We start from the raw sequence: 27,435 nt of genomic DNA on the forward strand, positions 1-27,435 counted from the left end.
ACGGAAAGCAGAGATCATCTTTAAGGTCAATTCAATCTACAAGTTTTTTTTTTCTTCTCACAGATCAGTAATGTTAGAAATGTTACAGTTTATAGACTCAGAACCGCATAACCGTATAACCATAAATCATTGATAAATAATAAAGTTGGTTCACTAAAAGTATAAAGGCAGTTTGTAGCCTAATAGAATTTTAGAACTACTGCTCCATCTAGTGGGCTTGGTGAGAATGATTGGTTAATTCTGTCATAATGCACCTTCTACTTGACAGAGACCAGGATGCAATGGTACCAGACGAGAGACTGAATATCATACGAATTAGAATAAAAGGACAGCAGAATGTTTGTGGCTTCGCTAGTGTGCATACACAAACAGCACAAAGTGTAGCATCAGAGATTCAATGTAGAAAGGCATAATGAATACAAAATTATTTATTTTTTTTAAAAATCAGTTTATTGCATACAGATATGTGCAGTGGTAAACCAACCACATTGATACATAAATCACAGCAACAACACCATGTTACTGTCACTATATTTATTTGACACACCACACAGAAGTGTAACCACCCTTTTGGATTAATACATTATAAAGATTCAAACACATTAGTTAAATAAGTTAAAATAACTTAATGATATCATCATACACAATCATTAATACATTTTCAAATATCTTAAACAACAATGATGATTAAATACAGTAAGAGCAATGACAAAACTGTGTATTTTGCTGTTTGTATGTGTGCAGTGAACATAGGCCACCTAAAGCCACTGGCCAGGTAGATTCTACCAAAGATCATTAAGGGCGGAGCAAGATACTTCATGAGAAGCCACTTCCTGGAACCCGAATCGCAAGAGGGGGGGGGGCAAAATCCCCCTTTATGCAGAGCTGTTCCATTGAAGTCTATGGGCATGACACACTAACCTGACTCTCGCCAGACCCTTGTAGTTCCGCCACGCTCCACCAGAGGCGTTTCGCTGAGCTCCACACAAGGGTCTGGGCTCAAGGGCAATCCAAACTCCTTCCAGGGAACAAAAAAATGATGAACCAATCAGGAGCGCCGAAGCGAGTGTTCGATTCAAACAACAATGGCGGCACGCAGCGAGGAGTCTTGTGCTGACATTGATTCTGCTATTTCAACCGTTTTGTCGAATCTATCGAGTGTTCATTCTTTAAAAGATGAACAGTGAATGGTTTTGAAGACATTTATTGGTGGCAAGGATGTTTTCACTCTTCTTCCGACCGGGTTTGGCAAGAACTTGAAGTAGCCTAGCACGTCATTCAAGATAACGGACAAGTGGTTTATCAAATCACATGCAAGGATGTTTTACAAGGCCCCGCCTTCATAAATATGTTTCCTATCTAGAAGTCCCAGATCCTTGTGTGAAGCTCAGCGAACTACAAGGATCTGGCGAGAGTCAGGTTAATGACACACCCCTTCAGCAGAGGAAGTGATCCCCGTTTTGCACCCATAGACATGAACTACGATGAAGTATCTTGCTCCGCCTTAAGGATCTTTGATTCTACATGTTCCACTGCTTTACTCGCAGCTGGTCCAATACATATTCTCTCCAGAGAATAAAAATCTTACAAATGTTGTTTGCAACATGATTAAACATGCAAACGAATTATGCAAAATAATGTACTAATTAAAATAAATAAATAAAGTTTGTCTGATGACATGATGACATTAGATTAGAGCAATGTCCAACATATGTGACCATCACTTCGGTTTCTTGCCTGGATCAACACTGACACCGGCTTCAGCGTCGTCCTTTCCCCAGCGGCAACTCTTTTCAAAAGGACACAGCTTGCACTTCCAAGCCTCCTCTATGTCCACTCCCCTGGGTTCCCTTTGACCAGTCCAGTAGGCCAAATAATCCCGGAGTTCTCCCCTCAAAACAGCCTCGTCACACTCCACATCTCTGGTGTCTATGGTCATGCCGGACTCCTGGTGGATATACTCCAGCCTCAAATGTTGGATGTCACTGACTTTAGCTGAGGCTACCGTTTTTAGCACCACGTCGACCAAGCCCCCAAAGATGCCTTCCTCAATGCCCATGGACCCGGCGTAGTTCAGGACCCCTGTTCCCAGAACTTGTTTTGGTTGAAGTTTGAGGTGTCTGATTATGTCGCTTCTTTTCAATGTCCCATTGACCATGCCATGAAACAAAAGTTTATACAGTCCCACCTAAAATCAAATGGGCATGGATTTGATTAATCTCAGGATGAATAGCATACACACAAGCTAAAATTCAATTCAATAAACTAGGTAACATAGCAATACGCATTCTATTCAAATTATATTCAAGAATTCTGACTCAAAAGTATCTTGTACATTTTCCTACCCGCGTATCTAAAGCAACACTAAAGCACTTTTCCTCTGTTGCATGAATGCTATTTGTTTATCCAGCAAATAACGATGACCACTGACAGGGTAGAGTATGTTGCATGATTTTATGAAAGTATGATGTATTGCGACACTGAAGCAAGTCAAATTTGTAGTTTCTTGTCTCATTCCATTGTACTACAGAACCGCTACCCGATCTGGTAAACTTACATAGTGCGGTTATAGCCGATAGAGGGCCGCGAAGCAAATGCAGACGTGCCGTTCACCCTGTTACGAGTTGATGAACCACTGAAATGATTTTGGAAACATTATTTTAAAGTACAAAACACTCTTTAGTGTTGCTTTAACAGCGTGGAAACTGTATTTAACTGATTTGACAAAAATGGATGTAAAAATGGATACCTGGAGATGATGACCTTTGGCTTGAGCCTTGCCAGGGAGAGACATGTCCTTACGTGTTTTGAGCTCGCTAAGGACAAGTTCTCCTTCCTTATTGTAGCTCAGTTCATCCATGACGCCCATGAGAAACACTCCCTCTAGAACCCCATACACTGGAAACTCCCGTACACACTGCCCTGTGGTGTATGGAATTCATAATGAAATAGGGTTAGTGACTTTCTACATATTCAATGTATATTTGTAACTTTTTCTAACATTATAGAAGGCCCAAACTAGCACACCCCACTGGAAGTTGATGGCTATCATTACAAAAAAAACTTTCCTATGTTGAATATCCAAACTGTAGCCTACTATAACAACAACGAAGTTGGAAACATCAACAGACAAGACATATTTGAAGAAATACGGTTAATATGCTGTTTAATTCATTTATAAATGGTGCACTGTCACTTTAAGACTCTTGCCGGCTCCACTCAGTGGCTGCTGTGCCCTCTCACAGTTTACAAAGTTAACTACTGTTGTCTTCGCGTTTTCCTTTTAAACGTTTCTTATAAAAAGGAGATATCAGTTATCAACAATGACAAGCCAGCTGGCGCTCTCTCTCCCTTTCATGCACGCTCAGACGCATTCCCAATTACATTATGAGTAACATAACGTAAATTAGATTTCAAAGAATAGAATCTTTAGAATAGAAAATAGAGATTTCAAAGAGTATCATCTCTATGTAACATGCTGTTTTGATATTAATATTGTAAATGTAAACGTTCTCTAAGAAGAGTGTAAAGCAGTTTGCAGTAATGTTAACCACAACGTCGTTGCTGGAAAAAATTAGCGACCTACAGTAAGTGCGTGGTGGATCTATGATATGCTCGGAGGGCCGCATTAAAGTGCGTAGCGGGCCACGGACCTTAGTTTGGACACCCCTGATGGCAGCCCCGCGGCCCTTGTGGCCCACAGGTGCAAACTGAAAGTTTGTTGCGGCCCTCAGTGGAGTACTGGCAGCCCAAGTTTGGCCCACGGCCCTATGATTAAGAATCCCTGGGATATACTGTAGCACATTATGTGCTGGCCAAAGAGATTGTGATTGTAAATTGTGTACTGCCAACTATTTATTGTTGGTAATATAACAATAATATAATGATACTATCTAACTAAATTGGGCAACGGCCCTATGATTAAGAATCCCTGGGATATACTGTAGCACATTATGTGCTGGCCAAAGAGATTGTGATTGTAAATTGTGTACTGCCAACTATTTATTGTTGGTAATATAACAATAATATAATGATACTATCTAACTAAATTGGGCTGCTCTATATTTTTGCCCTCTTCATACCATACCTTGCTGTAACAATGACACCATGCGCATCGCATTGAGAAGTTTGATGGCTTCAGAATCTTCTCTTGACTGGACTTGGATTGGAACAATGTCATGAACTTCCAGCTCTGGAGGAAGAAAATACTATTAGACAATGAATTCTGCTAAAAAAAAAAGCTGCAATATCTTCAAATAAACCTTGTTGAAAGCTACCAGATACGAGACAAGTAAGTGAAGCATCATATTGTAACTTTGATCTTACGTCTTGTCAAATGTATGGTGGATCCAGCCTTAACCTCTGGTTTCTTCATCTCTTTTAGTTTCACCAGTGGTCTCAAAAGTCCAAAATACACCTTCATCTCACACCAAGACTGCTCGCACAATAGTGTAACACTAAGATGCCGCCGCCGGAACCTCTCCAGTGGGCTGGGGTGCACTTCTGTCTGCTGCTTTCTCTTCAGACATCTGATGTCCACAACTGGATCACTATCGGTGTTCATCCCACAACCAGTGGCACGCTTCTGAAATCTGTCACATTATCAGTCAGTGTCAATTTGACAACGTTCTTACAGGTAACTGCCCATACAATTGCATACATTTGGCTTGGGCTTACCCATCATAGAGTGGACCTAGGCCTATGCTGTCCCCATGGTTTCCTTCTTCCTCATGAATTTTAATGGGAGTCTGTGCGAGCTCTGCTTTCATAACAGGGCAGATCATTAAGAAATTAATTGGTAGGCTACTTCTACAAGAAGCAATGCATAGGTTAATTAATAAAGTTGGAGAAACACACACTTACCATTTTCGAAATGTATCTCTAACAGTTTCACATGGCTCATGTTATTCCGTGTCTCTGTTTCTTCCATCATTGCTGTGATGTTTAAAGCGCCAGGCTTCTTATGTGACAACAGCAACAGTGATCAACTTCCCTGTTGTATCGCCCTGTCAACGCAGCTCACATGCTGCTCTGTTTGTTTGGGTGTTTTGCCCGAACTTGTTCCTAGTCCACGCCCCTCTTCCTACGCATTGAGTTGAGCACATTCAAGCTCGTGCAGTGCTGCGCAGATCTGGTTGTAAAGGATAATTTACGGCATGGCGTTCGGTTAAGAAATGAATGCACGTTCAAGGTGCGGCCCCGGCGTATGTGTGTGCGCAGTGTGCGAGACAGTGCCACTGCAGCACATTTGGGTGCTATTTAACTTCTGAGAAATGGTGCACTGTCACTTTAAGGGCATTGAGTCTACATTCTCCAAGTTGTGTAAGTAATAGGCTACATTTTCAGGTATCCTATTGATTACGTTATTGATTACAAAAATATAATCTCTAGTCAGTAGGCTAGTGGATTACATTTCAAAGTAATCTGTCCCAACCTCTAACATTGTTTGTGCCACATTTAGCCTATAGCACAATAGTAACAATGATATAGCCTACATTATATTAAGTTGGACAGTCTTCATTGCTTTGGAAATGAAAGCATGTCATGACATGACGCTATAGTCTATTCTAGACCCTTTTCTGTTAAAAGTTAATTTTGAGCCTGGTAGGCCTACCTGCCTGTCTGAGTGGAATGCATTTCTCAACTGTTTAAATACACAATAAAATATTGAATTGACCTTTGTCAATTTATGTTTGGGCCATGCTTAAATAATATCCATCACAAATATAAAACATCTTATATAGGCTAACATAACATAACAAATGAAACGGAACTTGAAGAAAGAAACATCGAAGGCATGACCTCGTGTCCTGGCTCGAAGTTTATAAATGGTCAGTAGGCTAGTGGGAACCAGATAACTTCAAAGTCTCCTCTAGCTTTCTTGGTTGCCTTCATGATGTCCTATAAAAAAGTTTCTTATATCAAAAAGGAGATATCAATTATCAACGACAAGGCAGGCGTGGAACCTGCCACTCCCCCCTCTCTCTCTCTCTCGTGCCCGCTCAAGATATGCGTTCGTAATTAAATGGAGTAGCCTAGGCTAGCATAACGTTGAAGCAAAGATCCTTCATCCTACTATCCGCTCCGCTTTAACCTCTCTGGTTGAAGTGAGATGTGTGGTGGTAGCAGCGGCGGCACTATCTAGCATGAGTCACGTTCTGACATATCTACGCAGCACCTCATGAAGTCGAACGAGCCTATAATTAGCTCTGTGACATTACCAAACAGAAGAGAAAGGCTATTCAATTGAACAACGTAGTATTCGCCGTAACATACCCCCAGCAAATGAGTCCAGTGAAATGCAATGGATATCTGGTAGTCCGGTAAAGGGAGAAAACAGGAAAGTGGTTTTCTACTGAGCGCAGGCGTTTCTTCTACCAGTTCTAGCCCTTTATCGCCTTCACAAATGAATGTAGCCTCGAACAGATTCTTGTACACAAGCCAAAGACATCCATATTTTGCACATTTCTTTCACTTTAGACTTAAATGTATTTCTTCTTCCAAAAGGGACCCGAATGACTGAAATTTATATTAGGCCTAGCACACAACAAAACAAGACATAATTTCGCGTAAGAACTGACTTTGTCCTGCAGGGGGCACCATTGTCACGCAGACTAGACCAGAAACGACCAGACATTTACAATTGATACATTACAATGGGATACATTTCACCTTGAAATTAACATCAGAAACTACTTCAGTTGACTACTAGTACTATGGAGCATTCAAACACAAGCTGGAATTAAAAATGTCCCCTGTGTCTAACTGAAAATCATGTTAACTAAGAAAAACTCATTCTTGAAAAAAAGGCTTTATTTTTGACAGACAATTGAAAGGACATGTATTTACATTAAGGACAAAATATAGAACTGTGCCTCTGACAAATTGAACATCTGAATTCCTGTGGGAACATTTTAAACAGTGGGTTTGCCCAATAGACATCAGTGTATAGGTATCTGAAAGAGTGGTGTTGACGAACAGCACAAATAAATACAAAAGCACAACACTAGAGTGGGCACAGAGTGAATGGCCTACTGCAAACATATTGATTTACCAATTAGTTAAAACAGTTAAGCACAATGCAAATGGCAAATCTAAAATCTTCAACTTAACTTGTTTAAAACGTGTAACAACCTCTTTCACAACGACTTCAGCATAACTTCACAATTGCACCACCACTGGCAGTCTGCTACACTACGCAGCCTATGAGTGAAAAAAAAATGGAAAAGCAGTGGCTTTGATGCATCCAAATCAATAGTTACAGTAGTACAACTGCAGAGTAGGTCTGTTCTAGACTGTAAGGGTTTGCCTGTAGCCCTTACCATCCGCACACAGAAACAATATTCTCAATACCAGTGTGAGTGTGCAAAAAAACCCAATAATACCCTGTAATCATTTTAACCTCAAATCTATCCACCTATGAATCTATGACTGTAGATGCCCCAAATAAGTGATAGGCCACACAGGACAATGGAGCCTCCACTAGTTTATATATTGATAAGGTGAGAGCAGACCAGGTGAAATGATGAGTATTTCAATCAGCTACTGCAAATGACTGAACGGAGAGAGAGAGATGAAGCCGATGCTCTTGCAAAATCAACCTCTGATGTGTGCAGTGACCACGGTTAGTCTTCAATTGCTGTACAACATGAAACCTTTGCAACATCACGTCTTTAAAATGCAGAAAAGTCTGCATCATCGATTTCATTCCCCCCCATTCATCTTAACTCAAGACCTCTTCAGTCACTCTTCAACTTCTAAGAGAAACTCTTTTGCTAAAATTGTCAAAATGCCAAATGGCAAAGTTCAAAATGTGGGCAGCTCTGTGCTTCAGGTCATCTTGGTATGGGACTCCTCATTTAAGACTACTTAAGATCCCAAGGAGGAGACAAACAGGTAACTGACTACCTAGAGATCTGGGGCACCCTTTCTTCTTTGGAGACACGCCAGGCTCTCTCCGGTCTCAGATTGGCTCACTGAGGAGCCCTGCTGTCGGACGGCTCCAGCTCCACGCTGGAGAGGAAGCGCTTGGCCAGCCTCCTCTCGTCGTAGTTCAGCTGGGTGGTGTAGATGGTGCGGGCGTGTTTGGGGTACACTATGGTGGTGCTCTGGTAGCGCTGCACCCGCTGCCTGGGCTGAAGCTCCACCTCGGTCTTGTAGCGCCGCCAGGTACAGTTGGGCAGTGCGAAGACAGTCTGGCTGCACTGGTCCAGCCCGTGACCCGAGGGCTGCATAGAGACGTCGTGGATGAAGTGGCGCTCCGAGTCATAGCGCACCGATGATGTGTATCTGTTGCACAGGGAAAGTCATCAGATACACAAACTTTGAGTGAAGTATGACCTCAAAAAAGGAACAACTTTGGAAATGAACAACCACAATAACACCAAAAAAACAAACATATACTTTTGATATGACAAACTTAAAGCCATGACTCATGAGCATAGCCTATACACAGTTGGCAAGAGTACCTTATTTCTTTTGATGGCAGTGGGTCAAGTTCAATTCCTTCTCCATAGGATAACGGGCACCGTTGTGGAATAGGCCTACACTTGAAGTTTTTAACGCAAGTCTACAAAGAAAAACAAACGTATTTGAACCACGTTCAATTGCAAGTCATTTGTGGGAATTAGTCACTAATCGATGAAGGGGGCAGACAAACACTTTCTGACCCAATTTTAAGTGGACATGACCTAGTTTCTCACTGGTAGGCTACTTGGGACACATATTTAGACAACCTCTTATGTAGTTGCTTTCTGCTTACAGCCATTACACTTGATTGATTAAATGGTTGAGAACTACATTTTTGTACAAAATAGAAAGGTTTGGTGGTTTGACTTTGAATCAAATCTTACCGCTGATGACCCTTTGCCCTCGTCTTCTGAAGTCAAACTCCCGGACACTCTCTCGCTGCCGACAGGCAACAACCAGGGACTTGGACTGGGACTTGGAGGCAGTCCGGAGTCCGGACTGTCAAGTGCCCGCTCAGCCTTGAAGTTCATGTCCAAAGGATCATCGTCAGACACATTTTGTAGATTCAGTCTACCCACCATCGCTTTTAAGAGCAGCTTAAATCGAGTAGCCTAGGTTATAGATCCGTTTGCAAGGAGCATTTAAAGAAACGTAGGCGCGTTGAATATCCGCCACACCAACTTAGTTGCGTCCTTGCCCAGGTGTTTCCAAAGTGAACACTTATCAGCCGGGCAACAGAAGAAACGATTAGCATACGATGTGACACTAATTACCTTGCAACTACCTAAGCTGCTTAGAAATGTCGTATAACCTACAGCCTGCAGCAGTATAGTCCGTTTGAAAAATGACTACAAAGGTTTTTGGTTTGTCCTTCCGTCGTTCAGAGAATAGCACCGTGGGCAGACCCCGTCTCCTCCGAATTCAGCCACAAATAAGTTTGAAGTCCTTCGTGCTTTGAAGTTCAGTGTCTGCAGCTTGGTGTGTCATCGGAGAAGGCACCATTCGCCCGCCTGCCTTCAAACTTGCCTTTTCTCAAAGACGTTCATTGTTTTACAAGCAAACGTACAGAAGGGAACGCCTTTTAAAGCTGCCTCCCACTGCTGATTGGAGCAAGCGATTTCTGAAAACACAAAAAAGAGCTGGGGAAATTTCTCAGTGCTCTTGCGCTAAAAATAAACACGAGCTGAATAGGAGAAAAACACTAGTCATTTATCACTTTTAAGCACTTTCATTATATGAAGACATACATATACAAACATACAATAGTCTGAAGTTTGACCAGGACATTTTATTATGCCACTTCAACATTGTCCTTACACTTGCAATTGGACAGTATAAAGTTATATAGTAATATTGACACAAGGCAGGAATGTGTACAGCAACAGCACAAACACAAAATGGTATTATTAAACAAAAGCACAAAAGAGGAGTGCAATTTAAGTAGTTGCAAAAATCCCAGTCGCACAATACTTAAAATCTCACTGATAATCTCAACTATTCAAAGCAACTGACAACTGCTTAAAAAGAAATGCAGACAGGAAAAAAATAGAGGCCTCAGCTGCTTGCACAGAGCCATCGCAGTGTCCAAGCTCTCTCCAGTTTCCATACAGGGCTCGCCCAGAGACTGAATCATGCAGTCACGTAAACTAAATGCTCGACATGACAATATGACATAACCGTCCGTGTGAGAGCTGAACAGAGCTACTGTAGTTGCCGTTTCACAGGGAGGTAAATGTCACCGTCAGCTCTAATGCCGTTTCCCTCTCCACCCCTTACAGTCACTCTCTCTTTTCCCTCATTCTCTGCTTGGCTCTCGTATACCGTACATGCTAGCTTTCTTTCTTTTTAGATTCTCGCATAAAACGAGATGGGGTCTCTGCAGACTGGATTAGGTAGGGGAAATGGGGGTTAAAGAAATGAGAGCGTTAAATCAGTCTTACGGCCCTGGCACAGAGTCAGTGCAGAGACGAGTAAAGCGGGAAAAAACAGACACACTGGTTTCAATTTTGAAACCAACCAGGGGGAGTTTTTCTCCTTTTTTTCCCCGGAGAAGCCAAACGTGTGTGGCTGGTTTGTCTCTAATTGGGAGACAGGAAATCCCAAGTTCCTCTGCCGCAGAGCGCCTGGAGATCCTCGTCGGCGAAAAACACGGCAAACGAGGGGGAGTTCACGTTGGGCCACGACCCACTCAGCACAGAGGTGGGCGAGGGCCATCTCCCAGCATTGCTGATTACAAGTTCCACGGCGGTGAGAACCAGAGCAGGGCCATGTGGAAGGGGTGGGGAGGGGGGGTGAGGCCCTGGCCGAGGCAGAGGCCGAGGCTGGGGACGGGACGCGTTTAAAAGTGTTGCCTCTAAATCATTTTGATGAGAGGCTCCACAGCCGGAAGGACTGGAGCCAAGTAGCAGCAGGCTTCTTTTTCTGGCCGATTCCAGTTAATGGCTGTCGATTCTGTTCTTAAGTGCAAACATATTCTTCAGGAATCGCAGCGATGACTGGCATACACGGACTGCATGGGAAAGCAAGGGTATTAGTGATAGAGAGATCGGAGGACACAGAGGTCACTTATAAAGTTACACGTGTTGCAACACAGGACATTTCTTAACGACCAGAAAAAAAAAAATCACGAAACTCATTTCAAGGCAAGGAAGGAAATGTACACAATCATGACTTTGCCAGCAACTCCCTGCCCACTCCCGGCAGTAAAGCTCCTTCCACCAAAAAAAAAATCTCGACAAATGTGCAAGTGATTAGTCAAAGTACAGCTACAGTGTGTGATTACATTACATTCTAGTCCATGACACTGAGGCTTGTCTGATGCTGTTGCTAGCTGCTGTGGATGCCACCACTGCTGGGGGGTGATATGGCAATGTTTTAAAGTCCGACTGGAAGGGATCCACAGCACTGAGCGGTTCCGCATCTCTGCTTTCTCAAACGCACTCCTGACCGAGCACGCCACGTGATTCTGAAGCCCTTGATTAGTTCAAATCAAATGTCCATGACTCAAGCAGGGCAGCCTAAAAAGAACGAGTGCTTCAAAGCTAGCGCTGTGGGCTCCCAGGAGAAGTCCAAAGTAACAGTAATGTGGAAGGCTGTGCCAACCGGAGGGGGGGACACAGAACCAGGCATCAGTGGGAAGAGCGGGATGCAAAGGCCGGAGGGTGGGGAGGGGCGAGTCGGGCTGGCCAGGGGGCATTGGAGGTTTGCAGGTCATCAGCCGTAGTGGCGGTGTGTCCACCGCGTCTGTTCACAGTCTCTTCTTGATGAGCTTCTCCAGCTTGCGGATGCGCGAGGACTCCTGCTCCGGCGTCGGGGCGCTGAAGGAGAGCGAAGGAGCGCCGTCGCTGCCCGAGGGAGGGGTCGGCAGCCTCTGCCTGAAGAGCTCGATCATGCTGCTCTGCTCACTGCGCTTCAGACCCTGCAGAGAGAGAGAGAGAGAGAGAGAGAGAGAGACAGAGAGAGAGAGAGAGAGAGACAGGGACAGAGAGATATGAAGAGAAGGCCTATGTACCAACAACACATAAACATCACAAGAGGCAGCCATGTTAGGGTAGAGACCGTGAGACTTGGCTAGTGAGAAGAGAGACTTTTAAGCAGAAGGGACTCAAGCAGAAAGATGACAGAGAGTCCCTTCAGCATAAGAGGACACAGGAACAGTATGTGTGTGAGCGAGAGACTCTCGAGCCGCTCAATTCCCAGAGATGAGAGACCCAAACCACCCACCACTGTGGGACGTGGCGAAACGTGCGAGTGGTGTTTAAAGGGGGTCAGCTGATGAATAATGAGCCGCAGGACTCCAAGAAAACATGCATCACTACTAAACATGGACGTGTCACTGCAGCCTGCAATTAAGCGGGGGCCAAACCCTCGCCGAGCTTGCCTTCATGTCGAGAATCTTCTGGAAAGTCTCCGGGTTCCCGTCAGCGAGGAGCTTGATGTAGTTATCGACGAAGATCACGGCTGGCTCGTGAGGGGCCATGATAACCTGGGAAGAAGAACAGAGCAGCACGTCAGCGGAGGACGAGGAGGGGGGGAAGGGGGGTGCCAAGGATGGAGGTAGCCGCAAAACACCCTCCCTTTCTTGGTCTGCACACTGGGGCTCAATATGGTGCTTCAGCTCCCTCCTCCACCACGCGAAATCACAGGACGACTCAGTGGCTAAACGCTCCCACATGGGACTTTGCAGAACAAGGATCTGTAGCAAGTATTAAGTCAGTTAGCGAATGGCTAGGCTTGCAAAACAAAGCCCAACACTTGAAGGCTATATTTAGGGGCCCCCTCCCCTTTTATTTTTACAGAGCAATTACTCCATGCTTGAATGAGCCTGAATTAGCCTCACCGGTAATTATTTTTGGTGTAATGAGAGAGTCTGGGCAAATCAGCATCAGTAAAAAGGTTAAGTGGGACGCAAGCCCGTCCTTTGGAAATACTGTTTATGTGTGGGACTATGTGTGTGTGGTGTGGTGTGTGTGTGTGTGTGGTATGGTAAAGTAAAGTATGGTGTGTGTTAGGTGGGGATCAGAGCGCCGGTGACTATTCATATTTGTAAGAGAGCAAAAGAACACATGGCTGACAGATACAACAGGGGTATATCTGGAGCAACACCCGCCACCCCCCCCCCCCCCCAACATTTCTATCCCAAGATCTCTTTACATACACACACACATGCTCCCTCTTTCCCTTCTGTTCCTCTCACTCTCTCCCCACACACACACCCACACCCACACACACCCACACACACACACACACACACACACACACACACACACACACACACACACACACACACACACACACACACACACACACACACACACACACACACACACACACACACACACACACACACACACACACACACACACACACACAGAGAGAGAGAGAGTGTAGCATCCCCTCCCCCCTTTTCCTTTCCTCTGCTCTCGGAGGGGTGGAGGCCTGGGATCTTCACGACGGCAGTCGGCACAGACGGAAAAGGGACTTGTAACGCTGAGGATTGTCTGGAATTCTAAAGGTTCCTTTTCTTTTTGACAACAGTGATTTACTTGGCAACCATCCTGGAGCCTGGCCAAGGGAAAGCCTTGGAGGGGCCTTGTTGTAGAGAAAAAGAAATAAAGAAAGAGAGGGAGAGAGAGAAAAGAAGAGGAGAGAGCGTGAAGGAGAGAGAGAGAAAGGGAGAGAGAGAGAGAGAGAGAGAGAGAGAGAGAGAGAGAGAGAGAGAGAGAGAAAAAGGCCAAAGCTGGGACTGCCTTTCCATTCACTCCCCTGCAAGAGCCACAATATGAGGTGAGGGGGCCAGGCCTGCGGCGGTGGAAAACAGCCACGTCTCACAGGCGCTCGCTCTCGCACACACTTGGCCCGCGCTGCCTCTTTTCGCTTCTCTGACAGTTTCACGTCTCTCTCCCCTTCTCTTTCTCTCTCACCCTCTCTCTCCTTCTCTTTTCCTCTCACCCTCTCTCTTTCTTTCAGTTCTCTCTCCCTCTCTCTCTCTTTCTCTGAGGTTTGGGTCGTTTTTTGGGAACAAGTCGGAAAGCTAGTTGGGCTGAAGGGAATAGAAAAGGAGGGGATTGTAAACAGATCATCTGCCCAAAAAAACGTGTGCTTTGTAGCGAGCGCCCTTCTGTGCGCGTGTGAGAGAGAGAGAGAGAGAGAGCAAGAGAGAGAGCAAGAGAGAGAGAGAGCGTGTGAGCGCCTTGATGTGGAGCCTTCCATTCGCGTCTGCGAGGTCATCAATCTTCCTCTGGGGAAAACGTGCCTCGAGGACGGCGGCGGCAGAGTCTAATCTCCACACCAAAGCGCCCGGCGCTCGCCCAATCCGCCCACACGCTGAAACAGACATTTATCTCGCGCGGCGCTCTCGCCCAGGCTCTCAGGAGGAGCCTGGCGGCAAAACTCCCGGGTGAGGACAGGCAGCGGGCCGGTGCGCTCCGTTCCAATACGAGGCCACGGCGCACTCCTCCGAGCCTGATAGCCGGCCGCTAGTATGCTAACTATCTGTGAGGCTCCCAGGGATCCACAAAGGGAACCACAAAAAAAAAAAAAAAAAGCAGGGCTCAAGATGGAAGCAATTACCTGGGAGGCACCTGGGGCAACACAAAGTCAATCATTAAATGTTAACCAGATTTTTTGCAACAAAAAAAAAAAGAGAAAAGAAAAATCTGTAGGCCTGACTGTAAGCCTTTTCACAGTCCAAGGCCAGATTCAATCCGCACAATGCGCCACACACACACTTACACCCCCCCCCCCCACACACACACCCCACACCCTTCAGGAGTCGGCGGTGAACAGAGAGGAGCGCTGTATAGTGTAAACACATGCGGCGCATTCTCCTCGAGACCTCGGTGGGCCCCTGCTTCACACGTGTTCATCTTTACTTGTCCGGACTGTCAACAACTCAGCACGATGACAAAGACGCCAAGGCTGAGCGGGCCGAGCAGACCTAACACCCCCGAGCGCCATTCCGGGTTTAAAAATACGCAGAAAATGGCTTTTTGCGTGTCTGGGAATGCAGGCAACAACAGACGGCTCAACTAACAGCTCTCTTTGATGTGGTTAACAATGACCATTCATAACTGTGGAGAGTGGTGGAGAGTGGATTAAATGGATATGCTCCTTATCAAATAATGACATGTAGCCCTGTAACACTAACTAAAGGCTTATCAGCATCAAATCCCACTTTTATTCCCCCCCCCCCCCCACTCCTCTAAAGGCATGTGTAATGTAATGTAATGGACATGCATGCTTGCATGATCTCGCGTGATTAAGGCCAGTCCCAGTTTGAACATTAGAGAGAGAGAGAGATCAAGGCTGAATTCCTGGCAGTTAAAGAACGGCAACAGGAAAGCCCCGGGGAGCCTAACAAGTGGCCAGGGACCTGCAAGGCTAGCGTGCAGACAGGGGTCAGGGCGAGATGGGCAGGGCTGGGCTGGTGGGTCGGCTGGGCGACAGTGAGGAGGCAGCGAGGGGGGGGATACGGGGGTGGGATTGTAAACGCGCCATTGCCTCTGTGCATTCCATCCGGCTTCCTCAGCGGAGACCGGCCAGCCAACCAGAGACTGCACTGGCGGCGGATTAGAGAGCAATGCGGAGTCTGTGCGAGTGGTCTCTGGGTGTGTGCGTGTGTGACTTGTGACTAAGTGTTTGTCTGTGTGAATGAATGGGTGTGTGCGAGCTCACATGCAGGTGTGTGTGCGACTGAGCGTGTAAAATGGAGTGAGTGTAGCGTCTGTGTGTGTGTGTGACTGAACGCAGATTTATATCTGTCTATCCTCGTGTGTGTGTGTGTGTGTGTGTGTGTGTGTGTGTGTGTGTTTGTCTGTGCATGCTCACAAAGCCTCGAGAACAAGACAGTAACTCGACAGGAATCCTGCGAGCAGCTGGCCAGCTCACAGGCCCCTAGCAGCATCCATGCTGTGAGAGGGCCACTTCCTGGCCCCCACGCAGACTCATTAACACAGAGAGGCACATACCTGCAAACCAGTGAGGCCATCAGCCCCTTTATGGACACATGATCATCAAAACACTCTCCTGTGTTGGACTGATTACATATCCAATAAGAATACACTCTTAAAAAAAGGGTTCTCAGGGTGCTATATAGAACCATGCAGGCTTTAAAAAAAAAAAAAAAAGCCTGCACCTTTTTTTCTAAGAGTGTACAGTAGAGCACTGTAAAATAGTCAGCACAATGTTTGTGACTACTGTGGTCAAAGAATGGCACAAGATTGCGGTTCACCACTGTTCATTTTGGATGTGTACTGTAGGTCCAGTGGTCAACTTACCTTCAGAATCATCTCTGCTCGGGTCATCCCCTTCACTACAATCTTGGTGTAGCTCGCCGGCGCTTTCCTGACCACCTGCGACCCGATGGAAGGCAGGTCCAGCAGGACTGTTTTCAATGAGTGCGTGTCCAGCAGGAGCTACAAGACAGAACCGACCCACAGCTGTTAGTCCGGCAGTCTGTGGTTGACACCTGTGGCTGGTGGTGGCATCAGGTGGAGTCATGTGTGCTACCTGGTCTCAGACTCACCTGTTCTGCTCCCACCATGCTGATAGGCTTACATCGGAAGAGGTGGTTGATGAACTTGGGGATGAATGAACTGTGAAGTAGAGCACATTCAGTTAGCTTGCAGGCAACAGACACAGGCGCGGAACATTCTAGAAAAATCACGCTCAACGAACTTGGGGAATGAATGAACTGCGAATAAATAAACAAAACCAATAGGTTTGGACACAGAGCACAATCACAGGCATGGAATATTCTAGAGATATCAGTGAATGCTCTTTCAAGTTGCCCCAGTTTAAAGTATGTTTCTTGCGTCCTGCTTACTTTGTGAACTTGATGCAGAACTGCGTGAAGTATTTGCGTGTGGCGGCCAGGTTGTCCCTGATGATGGGAACGTTCTGCTTGATGTGCATGATGACGGACGTCACGTAGGGGCTTTGGTCTCCCACGTGTTCCACGCTCTGCCAAGGCATCTGAAACACACACACACACACACACACACACACACACACACACACACACACACACACACACACACACACACACACACACGTGTGCACACCAAACGCCATTACTCACTGCGGGAGGTAGTAAACACGTCTGAGAAACAAAGGCTATTGAATTTTGGATTTACGTCCTCGAAAGACCAAAACAAGGACAGAAACGAGCGCAAAAAAACAAAACCTCCACCGCTCTCCGTCTCGCTGCACTTGGAGAAGCCTTGTGAGTTTAGCTCAGTTCAGGGAGACTCTGGGAGCCTGAGTCATACTCACTTTACTCATGGCTGTCAGCGCAGGGTCACAGGCAGCGTCCAGATCCTGAACCAAGAGCTGGATGCTGTTGGAGATCACCCTGCCAAGCCAAGCATCACACACACACACACACACACAAGTGGAAATGAGCCGTGGTTTTCATAAACCATCTCTGAAACTACACACACACACACACGCACACACACGCACACGCGCACACACACCACAACTCTTCGCGGAGTGACAGCGCGAGCCGTGAGGTTTTTATTTGACAAATCTCCTGCGTGTCTCTCTGTGGTCTGTGATCTAACAGGGTGGGCCGCGAGGCGTTTACGGCGGCGCTAAAGTGATAATTACGTGCTGAAGGTGTCCATCTCCCCGGACAGGTTGATCCGCTCCATCAGGGTGGTGTCCACCTTCTCCTTCAGCTTCTCCTCCAGCTGGGGGGGGGCGGGGGGACGGGGGGGGGGACAGAAAGCAGACACCGCTCAAGCACACCGCACAGGGCCAGGACACATGCTTAACCTTCGCCAGTTGTCCTCCAACACACACTTGCAGGGAACGCTCTGGGAATCGGAGTCAAGCATGTGCTTGTGCGTATGTGTGTGTGTGTGTGTGTGTGTGTGTGTGTGTGTGTGTGTGTGGCGTGTTGATGCATCTCAATGTGTGTCTGTGTGCACATGTGCATGACTTGCATCTGTGTATCTGCATATACTGTATATGTGTGTGCTTATGTACACATATAAGTATATACATAATATTTCTGAGTATATTTCTGCAGGTCTATACATCTAAAGGTCAAAAGGAGCATACATATATGCATTTTTCAGTGTGCAACTATGTAGTGTATATGTACGTACGTGTGTGTGTGTGTGTGTGTGTGTGTGTGTGTGTGTGTGTGTGTGTGTGTGTACCTGCTGGGTGGTGGCTAGGCAGTACTCGGCGGTGCTGAGGATGCTGCAGATGAGGCACAGCTCCTCGACGGTGAACTTGGCCACCTCGGAGCCCTCCTTCTCCTTCAGCAGGCTGCTGATGGTCAGACCCCCGCTGTTGGTGCTCGTCCTGTTCCACCAGACACAAGAGTGCGACTGTAACCATGGTGACGTCTCTTTTACTAAAAAGCACCCCCTCCACCCCCTCCACCCCCCCCCCGCAACCCATTACTAAAAGCAACCCTCCGCTCCTGCCAAAATCACCACGGGGATGGTGGGGAAACCACAAACACAGCTATTGGGGAGAAGAGAAGGGGAGCCTTTCAACTCCCAAAGACAACACAAAGTCAAGCCGCACAAGAGCGTGCTTTTTTCCTGCAGTGGGAGAGTGGTATTGAATGACCAACGAGGCCGCAGAGAGATGACACACACTCTCCGAGAATCACCACAGGATAAACAACCCTCGAAACAACATAGGACTCGTAACAGCGCATTTCATTCTGTCAAGGCCTTTGGAGGAGGGATTCCCCTCAGAGACTGTGACTCTGTGAGAGGCTGTGAGTTGCGGGGGGCGGGGGGTGGGGGAGGTGGTTGGTGGCACGACAGGACTCACTTGGGCAGGTTCCCCGAGAGGATCTTCCAGGCGTACTCGCGCAGATACTTCTGGAAGATGGTGGTGAGGGCGATCATGGGCTCGCCCGTGCTGAGCTGCGAGCACTGCACCATGCACTTCTTGTAGTAGACGAACAGGTCGGCGCAGCTGGGCAGCACCGCGCCGCCCTCCTCCGTGCCGGACTTGGGCGGCCCCTGGGCCTTGAAGTCGGCCACGAAGCGGTCGATCAGCTCCCCGAGGTTCCTGGCGTGGGAGGAGAGGCGAGACACAAGAGGAAGAGAGAGAGCGTGTTTGGCAAAAAATATATAATCAATTCAAACGACCTACCATGACCTCATGCCAGAGGTCACCTGCTCTGACTCAGCGCCGATGCTCGGACAACAAAAAAGGGATTTTACACTGAATGGAGTGAGGGAGGGGGAGAGAGAGGGTGAAAAAAAATAGTGAAAGACAGAGAGAGAGAGAGAGAGAGAGAGAGAGAGAAAGAGTGATACAGAGAAAAGTGTGTTGCACATGGGGAGTTCTAGTTGTCACTGCAGGGGCATTGAGCTGCAGAGATCTCGGCGAACCCCCAGAGCCATGAATGTGGCCAGCCTCTGCCAGTCAGGTCAGTCTAGACCACACTGAATGGAAGCCATTGTCTAGGGAAAGGTCACCCCTGCTTCACGGTCTGAAGAGAAGCGACTGTGCCAGGGCCCCCAGAGAATGAGACACAGAGAGAGGAGCTATGAAAGACAGATACAGAGAGGAAGACAGAGAGAGAGAGAGAGAGATAGAGAGAGAGACAAAGAGAAAGAGAGTGCGAGGTGGGAGAGGGGAGAGAGATCTGCTGCTCTGGCACTTTTTTTCCAAACCGTTAGCAATGTCTGTGGTTGAACAGCTAATGGGAAACATTTTTGTCTGAGTGGAGAGGGAGAGAGAAATGGAGAAAGTGGGGGATCAGCATGGAACGAAAGAAAGAGAGAAAGAGTGGAGAAAGGGGTGAGGACAGGGATGGGGATGGGGAAGGAAGGGGGCTTGATATAGAGGCTCAAAACAAGAACCTCATGTTGCTCTGCTGCTACGCTAGAACATTCTCGAGAGGTCTTCAGCTCTCCCGAGCTTCCCTACATGCCAGCCTCTCCTAAGTATAGTAGGCACTGTAAAAAGGGCATTGCAGTGTGTGTGTGTGTGTACTGTGTACTGTGTACTGTGTGTGTGTGTGTTTACTGTGTACTGTGTACGTGTACTGTGTATGTGTATGTGTATGTGTATGTGTATGTGTATGTGTATGTGTATGTGTATGTGTATGTGTATGTGTATGTGTACGTGTACGTGTACGTGTACGTGTACGTGTACGTGTACGTGTACGTGTACGTGTACGTGTACGTGTATGTGACTGTCTCTTACTTGTCTTGCGATTCGATGTAGACGTAAAGATGGGGCTCGAAGCACTTGGAGACGATGCCGTGGAACGGGTTATCAGGGGCCTTGGGCTTCTTAGGCTGCCAACAGGAAAGGGGTTGGTCATAAAGCGCTCATTAGAAAAGTGCACTCCACTCCTAATTTGAGATCTGCTGTGATAGTTTTGCAAGGGCTTTCAGCAAATTGCTCAAAACAATTTCCTTCCCCCTTTCTCTGAGAGGAATACCATAGCGTCTGGTATGTGAGAACAAATGACTAAAGGGTGGTTTTGAGCAAGAACGCCAGTACATTCTGAACTACTACAATTTATAGTATCTGTGACGCCACTTTTTGAGGATGATAATCCAGACTTTGTAGGGGGCCTGTCGGGGAGGTTATAATTTATTTCTGCGGGATGATCAGTAGATTTGTCATCACCTTGTCCAAATCCTCATCCTTCTCCAACGCTGTGTCCTCCCCGGCCTCGTCCTCCAGGAAAGGGTTTGTGGAGTCCAAGGGGGTGTCAGGCTTCTTCTGCTAAATTAGGGAAGTGACACAGTGCAATTTCATGTAGCTAGCAGACATATGTTAAACATTATGAGGTTTGTGCTGGTGCAGTAGTGTATTCTAAGAATGTGGTTTAGTGACAAACCTGGGTAAATTAATTCAGAATAAGTGGTAAATCTCCTAATAGGCTGGGCCCAAGGCTTAATTCTCTAAGAGAAATAAAGCCAGAGGGTTCTGGGAAAGTTATCTAGGTTACAGGTTTAACAGGTTGGTCAACAAAGCATGAATACCCCCTGACCCTGCCAAGGACTACAGGAGAACTGATTTAAGGTGAGCATTTTTGACCCTCTATATGGCCTCGTACGTACCCCAGGAATGTCGGTCAGGGTGCAGCCAGAGAACCTCTTTGCCAGCAGCCCCTCGAAGTTCGTGGTCCTCTGGATGGCGAAGAGCAGCAGCTTGACCTCGATCTCCCTGGCACGAGCTCGCATCAGCTTGGCCAGCTCCGTCCTGACAGAGCAGAATCGCAATCAGGAAACAAGCGGTCATCCAAACGCAACCAGGCCAGGTAGCCGGAGAGGAAGCGGGGGGGGGACGGGGGGACGCCACAGAGATCGGGTCAGCGCCCATGTGGGTCATTTAGCCTGGCACGCACATCTGAAGGGACCTTCAGAGCACGGGGCCGGTCGACTCGCCCGCGACTTCTAAAGCAGGACCATTTTCCAATTTCACCCCATTTCCACCTGACAATTCACCGTCATTATGTCCAAACAAGGTAATGAATGGATGCTCTGTGTGTCCCCGGTATCTGCGGTAGCCTGAGAGCTCATTTGGCTCGTTCGGGGAGGAGGAAAAACGCAAGTGATGGAGGAGATTAGGCCGCTGGCGGGAGCCGATCCACACCTCGCCTTTCCTGCCTGCCGAAGCCTCATTAAGCGCAGGGTTCAGATGGAGTGCACCCAAAGACCTGACGTGCTCAGCCCAGACGGGCCTCACACACGCAGGCTAAAAGTCCCTTCCTGTACTGAAACTGGGGGTGACTTAATCAATCAATCAACTCTTTCATTTGCTACCAAAGGGAAACACAGTTAAGGGAATAAGGTTAAAGGACTTTTTCTTGTTTTATTCAGCACTCATCGAATCCCAAATAAAAATCTTTTTCCAGTGCCTAAAATGAATGCATCCCTCATGCTGGTAGAGGATATGCAGAGAACAGTGGCAACTCTGTATTTATTCTGACATGAACACTAAGGATCCACAAGGATTTTGAAAGACTAGTTTAACTGTGTGTGTTGGTTGTGCCATAATAAATGTGTTGCTGTTGTATGTAACAGTGTTTGAGTACCTGGTGATGTGGCAGAACTCCACAGAGATGCGCTCCGTCATGCACCACTCCTCTGGGAACATGCGCCCGTACTTCTCCTCATAGTCCACCAGCTGCCGCTTGATCCAGGCGTAGCGCCGGTCAATCTTATCGAGCCAAGCCACCTATAGAGGGAGCAGAAACAGCACGTTTAACCAAAAGTGACCAGGATACCCGGATACAAGGATACAAGGATACAAGGAAGTTTATTTGTCACACGCATATGATTACTAATGTAAAGAATACCAGAAAGTGACCAGACACAAGGAGACTAAGAGTGACCAGACACAAGGAGATGAGGAGGTGGTTTGGTAGTGCTTAGTGAACTCACGTCCTGGTTTTCCTGAAAGAGCACCAGGTACTCGGAGAGGTGCTGCCTAATGAACTTCTTGATGATCTCCTGCTTGATGCGGGGATCCAGCACGTTGGCCACCAAACAGGCGTCCCGGAGCACGATGCTGGGGCCACCGGGTCTCTGTGAGAAGAAGACATCTCGTGAGAATCACCATCTCTGGAGCACGCAAGGCAATAGTGCAACAGGTTGTGTGTGTGTGAGTGGCGTGTGCCGTACCTTGGAGCCCTGAGCGGGAAAGGCCTCCTCGAAGTCGGCCAGGATCTGCGTTCCGAGCTCGCTCTGCGCGGCCTTGACTCTGCCGGGGGAGAGAACAGAGCAGAACAGATGGGTTGGGACGGCTGCCACGACGGTGTGTTAACAAGAGACCTCCTGACCCCCCCCACCCCCCCCCCCCTCTCGGCATGGAAACCCCCGTCACGCCCCTGGCCGTCCAGTTCAGAGGAGCTCCGTAAGGGCTTTCCCAAAGCCGGGATCCCACTAGGCTGTTCCCTAACCCATGCAGGGCCAGGATCGGAGCTTCTCAGGCGCTGATGTGACCTCTGACCCTGGAGGCTTTAGGAGTTCCACGACAGGGGAGGGAGCGTGACACCAAGGCCACGGGGAGAATGGTGATGGTTTCCCCATATGTGGCTCGCATCGCACACCCAACATGGCTGCCATATAAAACATACGCTACAGGAAGGCCCATAATATTAGGAGTGGCCATGGAAACAAGAGTTTGACCAAGGCGGCTTCGCGATGCGTTTAGATGAGTTTTCTCTTAGCCGCATTGTCTGGGGGGGGGTGGGAGCGGCGACACTTACAAACGCGTCGCTTCGCGTTACGACAGGCCGCCACGAGCTATGAAACCCAGTGGGCCATGATTCAGTGCAATAGAATAAGGATCCCCCCACTGCTGTCAGCCCTCGCTGACTAAGGCCGTCCGCGGAGAGGGCTGGCAGATGAGTCGCGGGCAAACACAGAGGGGCCAGACGGGGGGATTCTTCATGCCCCATATCAGGATAACTGCGGCTGCATTCATTGTTGTTGGCCGCCCCTCTTCACCCGAGGGCCTCGTCAGTGCTTGGCTCTCGCTGCGGCAGTGGCGGCGGCGGCGGGCAGATTCCAGCCCTGGAACAACACGGCCCGTCCAGAATAAACAGGCAAGAGGGCAGCGATGCCCACATGCCGATGCCAGTCAGAGAGATACGGGGGGCAGGGCTTGGAGCAGCCCCTTCCCCCCCTCCCCTTCCCCCCCAATGAGGCCGCAAGCTCTGCTCTGCAGCTCCATTGAAAAGCGGCCCAGGATCTGTCAGAACCCAGGCCTCCTTTACCCACCCCCCCCCCCCCCCCCCCATCCCACCCCACTTCCACTCAAAACATTTTTAAAAAATCACCCAGCTGCCGTCCGTCATCTGCAGCCCAGCCACACCCTCCAGCCAACAGCGCATATCTGCACAGGGAGGGCCGGCAGGCCGGCAGGCCGGCCGGCTGGAATGAAAACAGCCCACTTTTTTTCCATATGGGGAAGCCAAGAGGGAAAGTATCACTGGGACGATCTGATAAGGGGAAACAAACCACTGATGTGCACAATGAGCTTTGTGCTTGTTCTGGGCCTGAAACAAAAGAAACCTTATTGCAGTCTAAAAGAAGACCAAAGGAGGAAGAGGGGGGTAAAGATGTTTGTGTTTTTAACCCTCCGCCTTCCTGTCCACTGAAAGCACTCCCTGACCCCCTGCTCGCCTCCACTACCGGTCAGCACAGCAATGCCGCGTTAAGATATTTTCTTCATAGTCAGTCACACAACCCACAAACATTTACTCTGCTCTTCACAAACATGTCGCAACGCTGCCAAGTGCTGTTTGACTGACCAGCAGGTGACCCACTGACCACTCCTGCGCCTGCTGCCCCAGAAAAACACAGGGACAGTCAGAGAACTAGTTCTTCTCCGTCCCCCCCCCTCCCTGAGGCGGACACCCAGCCAGCCAGGCCTGCGATCCAGCCGGCCAGGCCCCTGATGCCGCGTCCAACACAAACAGGCCACGGCGGAGCCCAGAGTCACAGGGACACACGGACGGATCCAGGCCCCCGGACCCCGGCCCCCGGCCCTCCCACAGCTCACACAAGGGCTCAGTGTCTGCGCCAGAGGGGACCCACACCAGCGCGCACACACGCACACGCACACACACACGTATGCATGCATGCAAACAAACACACACACATACACACACAAGCACGTATGCACATAGACATACATACATACACACACAAAACCAGGCACACACACACACACACAAACACACACACACAAACACACAAAACCAGGCACACACACACACACAAACAGAACCCCCTAAATGTGTGTTCAGGCCGTGCTCGGCGGGGAACAAAAGGTTTGCTCAGTGCTGAAGCGAGACCCCAGAGCCCAGAGTAGAAGCCATGCATGCATAAAGCAGCTCTGTCCAGCAGGCTTCCTTCCTTTCCTGCTCCTCATCCTCTGTAAACATAAACAGGAAATCACACACACACACAGACACACACACAGACACACACACACACAGACACACACACAGACACACACACACACACACACACACACACACACACAAAAGCACACACACACTCACACACACACTTTGTAGATCAGAGAGGGAGATAGACACAAGTGCATGGTGGGCTGTGTGGACACGGCGCTGTGCTGGGGCACATTTATATCACGCAACAGCTGGCAGACACAATACGCGCAAACGTTTACAAAAACCTGAGGAGAGCAATCACTAAAAAACAGCGCACGCTTGCAACTCATGTCTGCTTTTCCGCTTGGAACGAGAGGGTGTGTGAGTGTTTACAATGTGCGGACCCGAGACACATCCGGATTTTGTTTGGTGAGAGTGAGTGTGTGTGTGTGTGTGTGTGTGTGTGTGTGTGTGTGTGTTATGATGTGTGTGTTGCCAGCTGCTGTGGCTCTGGTTACCTCTCTGAGAGCTGGCGGATCTGGGGGATGCCCATATACTTCTGGAAGTGCTCCAGCACATTCACAACACCCTGCAGCAGATTAGCCACCTCTCCGTACTGCCGCTTGCGCGTCATGGCCCTGACGGAACAAGAGACGCAATCATTTTCATCACAGTTATTGTCCTATTAATGACTTGTTTACATCTTATTCATGACAAGTGAAAAAAGGGGAAACCATGTAATGTTGGGTGGAAAAAGATGAAACTGCCGCATAAACATTGCAGGCCCACCTTCAGTGTTCACTGTTTGAGACAGTGACCCTCTGTGAACACTGATGATGGCCTTCACCTGAAACAGTTTGTGTCTCAGTTTCAGTCCATGTAAGGCCTTGATCATTGTTTCATCTTATTCTAATGCAACTGTAACCTGCGTTGTGTGGAACCACCGCGGTCCAGCCCTGCACACGCCCGGACTCGAACCCGCGAGACAGCAGCACCTCGGATCGGGAGTCGAGCGCGCTAACAATCCAGCTAAAAGCCCAGGCTACTAGCTTTCATGCCAGCAGCGCTCTTGAAGTGTCGGGGAGTGAGGTTTACTAACGTTCCACCGCATAGCTAACCAGCTAGCACCCGTTACACAACATCACATCAAGCCTTACTTCAGCCTCTGTGTGCGGTTTCAGTTACCTCCATGTAACTTCAGACACACCAGTAGGTACTGGCTAATCGCTAATTTACTTATTTGGCCTTTTACAGGGCATACAAATAAGCTGCCTAATTATCTCAAATATTACAGTGGAGGGAAAGACCTGCCAAAGTAATCTTCAAATTAAGAGTGCAAACAGGCCACAACTTAGTGTTCTCAAATAGCAGAGACAAGGCCCTGCCAAATGATCTGCAGAGCAAACAGTAAATGCCTCCTGGCCACTGATATTAGCCTGAGGAAAAGCAGATATTTGCGGGGGGTGGGGCAATTAGCAAAGGTCCAATTATCTCCACTATTAGCAGTGTATTAGGAGTGAAGACAGGCAGCTGTCTTAATCATGTCTCCAATGGGGAGGGGAGGGAGGGGGTGGGGCTTGAAGCGGGGAGTCTGGAACCTACTCTAGCGAGTCCACCCCTCCGGCCAGCATGTGCAGGTGGTTGAGGGTGGTGATGGAGGTGGTCAGGTGGCGCTTGGCGTGGTCCAGCTGCTTGATATCGCGGGTGATCTCTTTGACCTGCGGAGATAAACAACAACAAGACGCATTTTTAGACTCCGCTCCGCTACTGCGTCTCCCTGGGTGGTTCCCTGCGGTCCCCTCCCGACCCCCACCACGCGACCGGGGTCCCCGCTCTGCCGGCCTGCTCGCCTGACCCGCGGTGCTGACGTACAGATGGCTTGTGCATTATTCTGGGCTTGCTGAGGCCCGCAGCGCGCAACAAACCACGGGAGGTCACAGTCCCCTCAGGGGACTAGAGCAACAGCCTGCTTACATTAGAGAGGACATTTATAGAGGGGACTGTTCATGTTGTTGTCCTGTATTTCATTTATTCATTTATTTATTTATCTTTTTCTGCGCAGGGTTGACTGCTGTCAAGGGGGACTTTTTTTTTTTACCCACCATTTGCTCCGACTTCTCCGCCTTGTCCTTGATGTCTTTGATTTTGCCAAAAAGCTGCTGGATGGCTTTCTGCGCCTCCTCCAGTGCCTGGAAAACAACAGAGTGTGTGTGAGAGAAGAAGAGGAGAGAGAGAGATAGAGCAAGAGAGAAAGAGCGAGAGAGAGAAGGAAAGAGAGAGAGAGAGAGTGCTGATTTGCAGTGACTGATCTATGGAGCCTCTGTGGCATTTTGGGAGATTTTTTCCAGTCTGTCAGTTTGAGCCGACAACAAAAATAAGACACATCTGTTGACCTGGTTCCTTGCCGCCAGCATATCCAGTGTCTTATCAAAATAGAAGTGAAAAAGTCACGTTCCTCCTTCACCCTACTAAAAACCTCAGCAAATCATTAACTTGCGCCTCGTGTCTGGTGCCTGTCCCCCCTCGCTGGAGCTAATCTGGGACAACCAGGACAGCTGAAAACAGGCATTTCGGGCTCGGCTTTTCTAGAACTCTCCAGCGATGACTGAAACATGGAGGTGCAG

The 27,435-nt window shown here is 48.2% G+C and overlaps 3 protein-coding genes across 4 annotated transcripts in view; all 3 read right to left on the bottom strand.

Annotated features, from left to right (window-relative positions):
• Nucleotides 1-473: 473 nt before the first annotated feature.
• Nucleotides 474-4,994, bottom strand: exo5 (exonuclease 5). The gene is made up of 6 exons (XM_062553205.1): nt 4,864-4,994; nt 4,678-4,759; nt 4,327-4,592; nt 4,088-4,192; nt 2,750-2,922; nt 474-2,188 (listed from the first exon to the last, which is right to left on the bottom strand). Exons 1-6 carry the CDS (start codon nt 4,931-4,933, stop codon nt 1,721-1,723), a joined length of 1,164 nt encoding a protein of 387 aa, XP_062409189.1. The 5' UTR covers nt 4,934-4,994; the 3' UTR covers nt 474-1,720.
• A 1,801-nt stretch (nt 4,995-6,795) lies between these two features.
• rflnb (refilin B) lies at nt 6,796-9,507 on the bottom strand. The gene is made up of 3 exons (XM_062552946.1): nt 8,853-9,507; nt 8,469-8,569; nt 6,796-8,289 (listed from the first exon to the last, which is right to left on the bottom strand). Exons 1-3 carry the CDS (start codon nt 9,048-9,050, stop codon nt 7,974-7,976), a joined length of 615 nt encoding a protein of 204 aa, XP_062408930.1. The 5' UTR covers nt 9,051-9,507; the 3' UTR covers nt 6,796-7,973.
• Nucleotides 9,508-9,737: 230 nt separating this feature from the next.
• The window catches only part of vps53 (VPS53 subunit of GARP complex), a 26,421-nt gene continuing 8,723 nt past the window's right edge, over nt 9,738-27,435 (bottom strand). Inside the window, exons 5-22 of one of the 2 annotated variants that reach the window (XM_062552068.1) lie at nt 26,914-27,000; nt 26,414-26,529; nt 25,330-25,449; nt 22,593-22,671; nt 22,353-22,496; nt 22,004-22,146; nt 21,027-21,168; nt 20,590-20,685; nt 20,158-20,252; nt 18,769-19,011; nt 18,138-18,285; nt 17,581-17,663; nt 17,245-17,323; nt 16,796-16,944; nt 16,496-16,565; nt 16,248-16,385; nt 12,350-12,454; nt 9,738-11,887 (exon numbers count right to left, since the gene is read on the bottom strand). In XM_062552068.1, the coding sequence (XP_062408052.1) occupies nt 11,717-11,887; nt 12,350-12,454; nt 16,248-16,385; nt 16,496-16,565; nt 16,796-16,944; nt 17,245-17,323; nt 17,581-17,663; nt 18,138-18,285; nt 18,769-19,011; nt 20,158-20,252; nt 20,590-20,685; nt 21,027-21,168; nt 22,004-22,146; nt 22,353-22,496; nt 22,593-22,671; nt 25,330-25,449; nt 26,414-26,529; nt 26,914-27,000 (2,208 nt within the window). In that variant the 3' untranslated portion in view covers nt 9,738-11,716. Of the gene's footprint in view, nt 11,888-12,349; nt 12,455-16,247; nt 16,386-16,495; nt 16,566-16,795; nt 16,945-17,244; nt 17,324-17,580; nt 17,664-18,137; nt 18,286-18,768; nt 19,012-20,157; nt 20,253-20,589; nt 20,689-21,026; nt 21,169-22,003; nt 22,147-22,352; nt 22,497-22,592; nt 22,672-25,329; nt 25,450-26,413; nt 26,530-26,913; nt 27,001-27,435 lie in introns of both variants that reach the window. The other variant, XM_062552067.1, reaches the window with a different exon arrangement.

Source organism: Sardina pilchardus, chromosome 13, assembly GCF_963854185.1.
Source record: "Sardina pilchardus chromosome 13, fSarPil1.1, whole genome shotgun sequence".
Taxonomy (NCBI): domain Eukaryota; kingdom Metazoa; phylum Chordata; class Actinopteri; order Clupeiformes; family Clupeidae; genus Sardina; species Sardina pilchardus.

Bases quoted from the DNA above. Each gene is read 5' to 3' on its own strand.
- exo5 (XM_062553205.1), bottom strand. From the start codon at position 4,933: ATGATGGAAGAAACAGAGACACGGAATAACATGAGCCATGTGAAACTG. The intron at 4,760-4,863 runs GTAAGTGTGTGT...TTATGAAAGCAG, and splicing joins AGAGATACATTTCGAAAATG to AGCTCGCACAGACTCCCATT. The intron at 2,923-4,087 runs GTATGGTATGAA...CATACACCACAG, and splicing joins GGTGTCATTGTTACAGCAAG to GGCAGTGTGTACGGGAGTTT.
- rflnb (XM_062552946.1), bottom strand. From the start codon at position 9,050: ATGGTGGGTAGACTGAATCTACAAAATGTGTCTGACGATGATCCTTTG. The intron at 8,570-8,852 runs GTAAGATTTGAT...TTTTCTTTGTAG, and splicing joins AGGGCAAAGGGTCATCAGCG to ACTTGCGTTAAAAACTTCAA. The intron at 8,290-8,468 runs GTACTCTTGCCA...CCTGTGCAACAG, and splicing joins CTGCCATCAAAAGAAATAAG to ATACACATCATCGGTGCGCT.